Here is an 11,593-nt window from a genome sequence, read left to right as displayed (position 1 = left end):
CATCCCTCAGTGGAGACAGTCTTATGCAGCTCAAGTGCTCTTGCACCCAGACACACACATTAAAATATCAATATACAGCCACTCAAAGTTTTTCATAATATTAAATTACTGAAGAAGATGTATTGCTGGATAAAGCAACTTGGGAATGCTCTTTATGATCAAGTTTAGTGAATTCACTCCTACCAAAAGCACAGCAGTGTGAGGCTTTGCCCTCAAAGCCTGTGCAGTATCCCAGAGCAGGAATGCCAGCCCAGGCCAGGGGTGCTGGGGACCCCCCAGACTCACCACTCAGGCTGCCTCCTCTGCTCTGCCAGCTCGTGCAGGCGCCGCAGGGCCTTCTCCTGCTTCCGCTCATCCTTCCGGGATCTCGACGAGACATTGCGAGCAAATTCCCTTTGCTTGAGATCCTTCAACCTCTGAGGCAAAAGAAAGCAGGGATGGATCAGATCAAAGCTGTTTGTGGTTTGTCCAAGAGCAGCTCTTTGCTGTAGCACTGGAAATTGCGGTGTCAAGCCCCTCCCCAGGGACATTTCTTGAGCCAGGATGGAGCAACAGCATCTTAGCTCAACAAAGCCCACGGAGCACACTGCCATCCTCCCAGCAGCTGAAGGAAAAGACAACTGGTGGTCACTTTTGGCTATGACTTCAAGTTCTGTGTATACCCCTTTCCAATCAACACTACTGGTTTTCTTTAGCATGGACAATAAAGCTGATTTCGAAGCAACAAGCAAATTCTGGAAGGAAAAGGGGAAAAGAAGAAGGATCGTTTACTTTGCTGCTCTTGCAGCGTGCAGATGTACTTGACAAACAGTGCATGACACGAGTCAAAAGCATGGGCCAAAGGACAGGAGGGATTAGCTGGTGCCAGAGCTACCCAGGAATGACATCTGACAAAAGCAATGTACCATTACATTGGAGAAGGAGCCAAAAATCCCATGCAAATGATTTCATAAGCAAACCCAGAGTACAACATACACCACAACCAGTTACTTGTTTTCCTGACAGTAGTTCTGAGAGGGTCAAGAAACAAACTGCTCTAAAGGCAGAAGGGTTTCTCAGGGTTGAATACTTTGTGGGGGGGAGAAGCACCAAGTTCCCCAGAAATCTTATCATGAGGGAGCAAACCCAATCCCAAGGAATTTCAAACATCCTAATACCACTGAGGAAGTCTAGGTAGCCATTTCTAACAGAAAATAAACATCCAAGACTTCAGAACATTTTGGAAAGTCCTTGTCTCACAGCACTAGGAGAAGAGGCTGCTGGTTTTTCTTGGAATATATGTGGATATTCACAACACTTTTTTAGAGTGCTCTACAGAAGTTTAAGTAACAGAAAGCAACAAAGACAGACCTCTACCATCCTAAAGAGACTAAATGTTTTTCTTTTTAAGTGCACAATTCAAAACCCTTTCAAAGGGCCCAGTTCCAGAACGCATCCTGTACTCAGCTTTTGGAAAAAGTTTCATGTTCTTCAGGCATTTCATGCAGGGCCTGGGAGACTAACGAGACTCAGAGCAGGAGTCACTTTGGAACAATTCTTGTACAGGATGTACAAATCACTGGTGAATTCTAAATACTTCTGGCTGGCTGACTCTGCCTCTTTCCTGGAGCAGAGTCAGACTGCCACACACAGAAACAGTGGAGCTGGAAACCAACCCAAAGCTCAAATTAGAGGAATTAAGCTGGCCCAATGTAAAGAGAACATTGCTTTGTGAAAAAGGGAGAGATTGGACAAGACAGAGGATTCTCTTACCTAATTGTATTTACTAAATGTGGTTGATTGTTACCAAAATCAGAGGGGAGGACACACAGAAAAGATACAATTACAGACACCAGTAGAAAGAAACTCACTCTTGTGATCTGGACTCCCAAATTAGAAGGGTTTGCTTTCAATACATCAGCTGAAAACGTCACATCACAAAGAAAAAAAGAAAGTAAAAATATAACAAGAGTGGAAGAGAGGAAAAGAAAACCAAAAAACCAACAAGCAAGCATGACTAGAGAGCTGTGGGGGAGTGTGCCAGCTACTCTACAGAGCAGGGGCACGGGAGGAGCCGGGGTCTGCAGCAGGGACACACGGACACGCACGGACACAGCCATGATCCCACCTGGAACAGCAGAGCTACTTTCACCAGGACAACTAAAGGGCTCAAGGGTTTTGTGGTGTATGTTAAATGTTGAGGAGGAAATTTTTTTCCAAGAGGAAGGAAAAAAAATAATAAAATAGATGGACTGAGCAATGCTATCAGCTTTTTCATGCTGATTTTGAAAGTGTGTCTGAAATGCTCTGGGAAGTTACAGCCACCAACAGCTGACAAAACTATTTAATGGGGGCTGATGCCAAGTCTCGAGATCACTCACCCATTTGGAAAAAAGTATGACCCAGCTATTTACACCAGACATGAACTGTGACCTTTTCCTCCCCAGAGGAAGGTGCAATGGTGCACTCAGAGCCCCCTGTGCCCCAGGCATGGTCCTGATCACCCCCCAGGACACAAACTGGGCTCAGAGCTGTTGGGAACATGCAGCTGGCCCCAGGCTCTCCTGCCTCCATTACATGGCAATTTGAATGCAGACAGAATTAAATGCCCATTATTAAATGCTGACCTTTGTGTGTCTCTGCTCCCCCAAACCTCCCACTCTCAACACTTCAAATTTAGAGGTGTGAAGCAAATGAACTACCCCAAAGCACTGTAATCCAGAATATGCACCACAGCAACTCCCAGCTGCACCCAAACCTGGGCCCTTGAGGCTGACAAACCACTGGCCCTGGTGTCAAGACTGCTGAGAATTTGGTACTTCTAAAATGGGGGAAGAGTTCGTCTGGTTTTCAAAGGACCAAGAGATCTCAAGGCTGAGTTTCTTTTTGTCACACAGGAATCAGGAGGAAAAAGAGTCTTGCTGGGGAATACAGGATAGAAAAGTTCACAAATGCACTGTGCCAGCTCCTTGGAAATGCAAAATACTGAACAGAACATAGCTCAGCTTCTTAGACTGACCTAAACCAACAGATCTATAGCCAGAAATGACTCCAGGTGTGCAAGAGACCTGCCTGGACTGCATTTCCTTCCCTAAATGCATCCTGGGGGAGGGAAAGGGGGGAAAACAGGAGCCCACACTGCTCATCTGTAAGAACAACCTGCTGCAAGAACGAAAAATACCCAGAACTTTTCAAAATAACCTGTAACTCTCCCCTCAGTGTTTCAAATATGTCACTGAATCCAGGGATTCATCCCCTCAGAGTGGATAACCAGATCACTACAGCCATGCCCACCCTGCGCCCCAGTCCTGACTGGGAAGGAGCAATCCAAAGATAATTTCACCAGGTGAAGGGAGCACAAGGAGCACTGAAATGCTGCTCACACACTTCCAGGTCTCAGCCTGCCCAGGAAATCATCTGAACTAAACAGATATTTAGTAATTTGAACCAAACAGATATTTAAGCTGAACTTACACTAAAGAAATTTCCATCTAATCTGAGGAGAGTGTTATTCTAATCCTCCAAAAACCTCTAAATGACTTTTTGGACCACAGCATATGTGTGGGTGTGAGTGAGGCTGGAGGTGCATGGAACTGCCCCTTCCCCAGCACCATGGAGAAATTCCAACAAGGATTTAACTCAACCACCCTCAGGGAGCTTCTCCCCTCCACAAGGAGCCCTGGGAACTCAGACTTTTGGGGTGAATCCTCCCTTTTAAAGTCTTCCCATTGTGCTTAGCAGGACAATGATTTTTTTTTCAACAGGATTAGAGCCAAACCTGTATTAAATCAAACACATGCTTCATGTTATTACAAGATTTCAAAATTAAGGGGCATTTTTTTCTCCCTGGGCAGTGTGTTTTCTAAGGAAATAGCAGTTTATCCAAGCAGCAACACCCTTTCCAACTGCAGGAGCATGGGGACCATAAAGCCAAGGAATATTTTGCTGGTTTATTACTTCAGCTGTCAGAATGGCTACACTGCAGTGACCAGCAGTGACACAAATCACCAGCACTTACATAAAATTTCTCCACATTTCCACATGCTGTAGGCAGTAGTTCACTACCTCCAGCCTTCCTGGCCTCTATTAATAGCTGCCACCTCCCTCAGCTTTGGAACAAAGAATTGTATTTTAAGTTTTCCTAACAAAATTCCAAAATGGTCTCTGCATTTCCACAGGAGTGCAAATTGAGTTCCTAAGGAGCAGGTTTGGTATCAAATCTGCAGCTGCCTCTGCTCTGCAGCACAGAGAGCCACAGTGCTGGATTATCTCCCAATCCCTGCATGCCTCAGGAGAGGCCAAAGTGGCAAACACCACCAGCACCTTCCAATTCTCACAAATCAGCTTCAACCAGCTGCACCACAGCACTGCTGGAAAGCTCCTGAGAGCCCAACCCAGGCTCAGCAAAGGGGGGAAGTCCAGGGGGGTGAGCAAGAGTCAGGAACTGCTGCAACAGGAAAATCACTGGATCATCACAGGATGTCCTAAGGATCATCCAGTCCCACCCCTGGCCCTGCACAGACACCCAGCAACCCCACCCTGGGAGGGCTGTCCAAGCACTCCTGGAGCTCTGGCAGCCTCAGGGCCATGAGGAAACTCAGCACACCCCAGATTTTGCTGATGAGATGGTACCAGGTAAGACTTCCCCAGAACCCAGCTGGGGTGCAGAGCTTTACAGGCTCAGGACCAGCAACAAATGGATTTTGGATTTTCTCCATTTAACCTGACAAAGCCACACAGCATCACTGAACTGAGGCCCACTGAGAGACATTCTTTGCCTGAAAGTGCAGAGCAGAAAGAGCCCCTGTTATTCTCACAAGACAAAAGCACTGTCACCAGACCTGAAGATGTGAGACTTTCATGCCAAACCTCACACTGAGATTGGTCAAAGCAGATCCACCTCTGGGGCTCGAGGCAGGAGGCAGCACCCATGACATCAGAGCCCCCTCCTCCCTTGCCATTGTTCTCATGTCTCTCTGCCAACCCACATTAAATAAAATAATAATAATAATGTACTTTTCATTCTGTGCCAGCAGATTTCTTGCTTTCTAAACTTTTTGATGTCTGCTTGATTCTTTGCCCCAAAAGCTTTTGGGACTGAACAACACCATGAAACAGAAGCTCAAAGGATGGGAACCTTGATCATTTTCCTGAAGTGGGAACACAAGCCTGGCTTATCTTTGGTCATCAACATTCTTTGCACGCTTATAAATGAAGTGAAAAGAACAGAGGGGAAATGGCCTGCAAATGCTGCTTTATTTCATCTTAATTTCCTGCCTAGAAGGAATCAATATTTTTCTTAGGTGGGTTAGGAAAAATATAGAATGGGTTGGGTTGGAAGGGGCCTTAAAGCCCGTCCGGTTTCACCCCTGCCATGGCAGGGACACCTTCCACTAGCCCAGGCTGCTCCAAGCCCCGTCCCACCTGGCCTTGGACACTGCCAGGGATCCAGGGGCAGCCCCAGCTGCTCTGGGCACCCTGTGCCAGGGCCTGCCCACCCTCACTGGGGAGAACTTCCTCATCATCTCTAACCCAAACCTACTCCCTCTTCAGTTAAATCCATTCCCTTCTGGTTTATGACTCCATGCCCTTGTCCAAAGTCCCTCTCCAGTTCTCCTGCAGCCCCTTTTTTGGTAACTGGTGGGTTTTCTGAGGGCAAAGCATTTCTGGAGCAGAAGAACCTCCCCTGTAACACCAAGCACCTCAGGGATTCCCTCCTCAGTCTTCTCCATTCAAGTTGTGCTTGGAGGCCCAAGGTTTGGGAATCTCAAGTCTCCCCAAAACACAAAGTTCAGGGTTTGCATTCAGAGTATTCCTCAACCCCAGCAGTGACTGTCTTGGTAATTTTATTGTGCTTGAACAGATCCCTCCCCCTCAGCATGAGAAGCAAAGATGCAGCTAATTAGGGCACAAAGAGAACTGCACATCTCTACTTTCAGTTCTGAGTTCCACCCTCTTTCCCAAAGAACTTCTTTATGAAATACACTCCCTTTGCCCTTTTACAAAGAGAATCTAGGCAGAATTAATCACCTACACCTCCAAAACACCACGTACTTAGGAGAAAAAACAGCTACATAAAATCTGCATTTCAGTGCTGGTTTGTGTTCTCCCAGGGAACCTGGCACAGGTTCACTCAGAACACGTTTGTTTTTCACAGGCAATGCAGAAGGGGAATGTTTTGATTCTGTTGGGTCAGTGACTCAGTAAACAGCTCGAGCCCTCAGAAGGCACACGAGCAGAACGAGGTGATGGTGGGAGATTCTCCAAGTTCTTGGATTGTTAAAAACCCCCCACAGTAAAGCTGACTGTAAATGCTACATAACTTACACACAAGGTAATTCCAACCATAACTCTGCAGGCTGCTTCAGGTGCTGGGCCCTGCACATCCAGGTTTATTTGACAGGAACACACAGACTGGGCACAACCCAGACAAGGGGCTCACACTCCTCTTTACACAAATCTAACATGAGGTCTTTATCTTAATGTCAAAACCCCAAAGCAAATAAAGAGCCCTCACAGGTGTAATGCCTTAAGGACACATTCCCACTGAATCCAGAGTGTTCTAGGACTGTGGGAGCTGCCAAGGGTCAGGACATTGTGGATCTGCAGGAGAGCAGCACAAAAATCACAGACTGGTTTGGCTTAGAAAAGATCTAAAGATTACCTTGTTCCACCCCCTGCCATGGGCAGGGACACCCTGCACCATCCCACGTTACTCCAAGTCCTGTCCAACCTGGCCCTGAACACTTCCAGGGATATACACTGGCTCCAGCTTCACCACCCAAGTTCCTTCGCAGCTGCAGGAGTTTTCTTTCTACATTTGCCACCTTATCCCTGTCAATTATTATTAATTATTACTCTGCTGACTGTCAGGACTGGGCATCGTCAGGAGTGGGGCCCTTCATAACCTACCAGGCCTCCTAAATTAAAATCCTAGAGGTAAAAAACCAGCATTAAAGACATCAGCAGCAGTACAAGAAGTTGTGAGATCAGCCTTTTCCAGCTGCTCACTGCAGGGTGTGTGAGAGAACTGAGCTTATTGTCCCTCCTGCAGGGCCACCTGCACCCACTCCAGCTGCCTGCAGTCCCCTGAGAGGGACAGGCCATGTGCTGACCAGAGGGTGACTGCTCCTTAGAACAGCTGCACTTCTCATCAAATATCAACCTAATTAAAACCAGCTCCAGAACAACACTGCACACTTCCAACACAACAGCTACAACATGCCAGTGGTTTGGGAGAATAAATGCAAGGATCTTTTCCCAGGTAAGGAAATGCTGCCTTTTGGAGAAACTTGGTGTTGAGGTTGATTCAGATGTAGCCAAATAGTCTATGAAACCAGGACAGGCAGGAAGTAAAGAGAATAAACCTCCCCTTTAATTGTTTGGTGTTGACACAATTTTGGTGGGTCCAAAATTCATCCGGTTGGGATCAATACACTTACCTATCATCCCTGTTGGGCAATAATCCCGAGTTCCTTCCTGGAATACAAGACAGTGTCTTTATAACTCGGGAGTGGAAAGGGATCTGAGGATGGAACATCTATTTACAGGGACAGCCTAATGCTTGCAGAGCCACAGAGGGATAACCAAACACTTCAACGTCAGCGGGATGTGGAACTAAAAATACTTAAAAGCAAAAATGCTGTGGAAACTGAGCCAAGAAAAAAGCAAAAACGAGCTCTGTTGCCTCAAAAATTACCACTGAGACAACAAAATCTTGCAGATGATGTATACCAAGCTGGGTTGTTGTAACTAAGATACTGTAATGGCCTTTCTTTCCAAGAAAGCCAACTGATGGCCTACTTTTAGGGAAAAGTTCATGTTTTCCCTCAAAAACTTTAGGCTCACCTTTCTATAACCTCACCTTCTTCTCCAAAGAGAAAAACTATAAAACATCAATGTGCAAATTATCAAAAGCACAGCTTATTTTATTTTTTAACTATTTTAAAATTCAGGCTGGACTGCTGGGTGTGAGCCTCCCTGGAGCAGGAGGAAGCACAGCAGAGATAAAGTTCCTTATGCAAATTCACTTCATTCTGTCTCAGGGGTTTCAAGTTCACTCCCTGAACGCTGACCCAGCGGGGTCACACACATTTCAGCCCGACAAAGCTGGACAAGCAATTTTTTTCCCTAAGCAAAGCATGATTGCTTCTTTGTTTAAATCCCTCTGTAACTAGAAATTAATGCTGGGTGATGCAGCCAGAGTTTGGAGGCTCATTTTCTCCAAAGCCTGCCTGAAGTGACTGCAATAGATGGAATTATCCAAGAACATAATTCCTCTCAAAATAATCAGCAGTACCGAGCAGCCCCCAAGTTCTTTCTCCTGATGAGATGACCCCACCCTGTGTGCACACAAGATATTTTTCTCTCAGGCCACTCCTGCTGATGACTCCTTTTACTGCTTTCCACAGGTTGGTTTCCTCCTCCACAGCATCTGCAGCTGCTGGAAGAGCTCAGAGCCTGGCCAGGCTCGTGTCAGTGCTCCAGCAGCTCACGGAATCCCATGGTGTCAGCACACCAAGAATGTGACACAAACAGGTCCTGCCACCTCCCACATAAATGCAGGTCACTGCACTTGGGTTTCAGCCAAACTGATGGAGACCTTCCAAGGAAGTTCTCTGCTCTCAGGTGTCACGACTGAGCTTGGCCAAAACCACCCCTCTGCCCAATAACCAAAGGAAAAAATGAATTTCTGCTCTTGATTCTACCAAACCATTCCTCTTCACAGAGCCCGACTGCCCTGACATGAGAACTCCTGACCAGACTCCCTTAGTTCAAAGCAGATTCTCTGTCATATTCTACACTTAATACACACAAACAAAAATCATACTCTACAGCCACATTCTTGTTTTTAAGCTGTTTTCACTGCTATTTTGCAAGCTCTGCAGCACATCCTCCACGAGTTACCAGCATTTTGATGATTGTGTTGTTAGAATTTATGACTAGGAACATCAAACCCCTCCTCTGAGCCCTTCCAGCCCTGGAGGAGCCCAACACTGCTATCTGCTGTGCAGTTACATCTCATTTAGCAGCTTAAATGGTCAAACAGATCAGGCTAACACAAGAACTTCCATTACTTACTGTGCAGCATGAAACACCCTGCAGACACTACAGTACATTCCTAGCTTGGGAAAAAAGCCAGCTCCACTCTGAACCCACCTTCCCTTGAGAATTACAGAATTGGGAAGTGCTCCTTTCTTAGGATTCCTTTGATACAGCCCATTATTTTCTAGTCTGTTTTCAGTAACTCCACAGAACACAGACTCAGGTAATAAAATCTGGGGAACCATCACTCCCCAAAGCTCTACCAAAGCAAGTTGGGAGCCATCCACCTCCAGGTGTACTCTCCTCAGTTTTACACCAGCACAGTTTCATCCCTCAGTTTTATCCCTGCCCCTGGGTCTTTGAGAAATGGGGCTCCTTGATGCCACCCATGGAGTGGGGCTTGGGGTTCTTCTGTTGTTTTGTGTTCTTAAATGAATGGTGGGCATAAAAATCTTACCCAGAGACATAAAACACCTATTCCAGGACCAGTAAGGAAAACAGATACACCAGGGAAACTCCAGGTATTAACCACAAACAAGACCACCACAATGAACAAAAAAATGGATGAACTGTGCTGTCTACAACAGGTTACCTGCTTGTGAGCATGGTCATAGGAGTTTATGTGGTTGTCAAACTCCTGGTGCTTCTGATACTGCTTGTCACAGAGTTCACAGTAGAAGTTTGCTCTGAGGTCCTCCAAAGCCTTGGCAATGGCCTTTTCTTTATCAACATAATCCTGAAAAATTAACAAAAAATTGCTTCTGTTAAGCATCCTGTAGAACAGCCTGGAAGATGATGCGTTAGTCCTTAAAGGAAAAATAGTGCTTAATAAAAACTTTGTGTACATTGATTATATTTATTACAGGATCACTGAGGTTGGAAAACACCTCCAAGATCACTGGGTCCAACCTGTGCCCAATGCCCAATTTGTCCCCAGCCCAGTTTCTGAGTGCCACATCCAGGCCTTCCTGGGACACCTGCAGGGCTGGGCACTCCAACCCTCCCGGCATTCCAAGGCCTGACCCCCCTTTCCATGGGGAAATTCCTGCTGTGCCCACCCTGAGCTGCCCTGGCCCAGCCTGAGGCCGTTCCCTCTGCTCCTGTCCCTGTTCCCTGGAGCACAGCCCGGCCCCCCCGGCTGTGCCCTCCTGGCAGGAGCTGTGCAGAGCCACAAGGGCCCCCTGAGCCTCCTTTGCTCCAGGCTCAGCCCCTGCCCAGCTCCCTCAGCCCCTCCTGGGGCTCCAGACCCTTCCCAGCTCTGTTCTGGGCACTCTCCAGCCCCTCAGTGTCCTTCTTATCATGAGATGCCCAGAACTGGACACAGCACTGGATATCCCTCAGCAGTGCCAGCTCAGGGGACAGTCACTGCCCCGGTCCTGCTGCCACCCCAGTCCTGGGACAGGTGCCAATGGCCTCTTGCCCACCTGGGCACACCTGGGCTCGTGTCCAGCCTCTGCTGACCAGCACCTCCAGGTTCTGTGCAGCTTTTCAGTCACTTTGCCCCCACCTGGAACCTGCCATGGGGTTGCTGTGACTCAAATGCAGGTCCCAGCACTTGGCCTTATTGAACCCAGCTTACCAAGCTGAGCAGCCTTTGCAAATTCACAGGTAGGATTCCAGAACTTTGCAAAGCTGCCAACCTCAGTGCTATTTGTTAGCCAGAATCACAGAATATTCTGTGCTGGAAGGGCCCCACAAAGACTGAACACCCCCTGGTCATAGCAGAAGGAGCACTAAAAGAAGACTGCTCCAAACAAGCGCTGATGGGGTGAGGCAGCTCTGCCTCAGGGGAGCCTCCTGGATTGTCTGTGCTCCAAGGAGAGGTTCAAAGCCTTGAGCTAACCCAGAGAGCATCACTGGCATCAAACCTGGGAGGATCCCTGCCTTGGGAACAGAACCTTACACCTCTGAAGCTGACACTGCTCCATTTGGAGTGCTAAGAGATGTCTGCTTGATCTTGGCTTGGCTGCCTGAATTGAGGAGGGAGGAACATGGCTCTGGCTGGGAATTACCCTTCAGAGCCTGCTGAGCCCAATCCACTCCAGTGAAATATTCCCAGGAGCAGAACTCCCAGTCCCTCAGGCTGGGCTCAGCACACTGCAGTGGGCACAGGGAGCTGCATTAAATGGGAGTGAGGGAGGGGTAACAGCCCTGGGGTGCTGAGAGGGTCTTTCCCCTTCTACAACTGAACACCTGCACAGGTGGAAAACCAAACCTCAGGCAGAGATGAGGTGTCTCACCTGGCAACAGCCACATCCTTCCCTCTTTTGTTCCAGCTTTTGAATATGTACTGAGCTGTGGGACTGGGGAAATCCCAGTCCCTCAGGTGGCTTCACTGGCTGGAAATCCAGGTGTGGAAGGAGCCTGTGCTGTCCCCAGGGCTGCTGCACACCTGGGGGGCTCCGAGACACACCTGATGCTGGGACACAGCAACCTCAGGGTTAGGCAGCTGTTCCCTTTTGCCAGGCGATATCAATTACAACCCCCCAGCAGAATTAATAAAACATCACCACTCTTCACGAGCTCTCTGGGGAAGGTTTACCCTGAGGAGGTGGAAGGTTTTACTCAA

General features: G+C 47.7%; 1 protein-coding gene across 6 annotated transcripts in view; it reads right to left on the bottom strand.

The window, feature by feature from the left end:
* GPATCH8 (G-patch domain containing 8) overlaps positions 1–11,593 on the bottom strand; it is a 54,578-nt gene that overhangs the window by 4,830 nt on the left and 38,155 nt on the right. For all 6 annotated transcript variants that reach the window (XM_071450828.1, XM_071450834.1, XM_071450831.1 and 3 more), the window contains 2 exons: positions 9,617–9,760; positions 286–416 (listed from right to left, as the gene is read on the bottom strand). In XM_071450828.1, the coding sequence (XP_071306929.1) occupies positions 286–416; positions 9,617–9,760 (275 nt within the window). The remainder of the gene's footprint in view (positions 1–285; positions 417–9,616; positions 9,761–11,593) is intronic.

The sequence above is a fragment of the Agelaius tricolor genome, unplaced genomic scaffold, assembly GCF_023055355.1.
Source record: "Agelaius tricolor isolate 1412-34295 unplaced genomic scaffold, bAgeTri1.0.p SCAF_31, whole genome shotgun sequence".
In the NCBI taxonomy this organism is placed as follows: domain Eukaryota; kingdom Metazoa; phylum Chordata; class Aves; order Passeriformes; family Icteridae; genus Agelaius; species Agelaius tricolor.
This window is presented reverse-complemented; position numbering and strand designations above follow the sequence as displayed.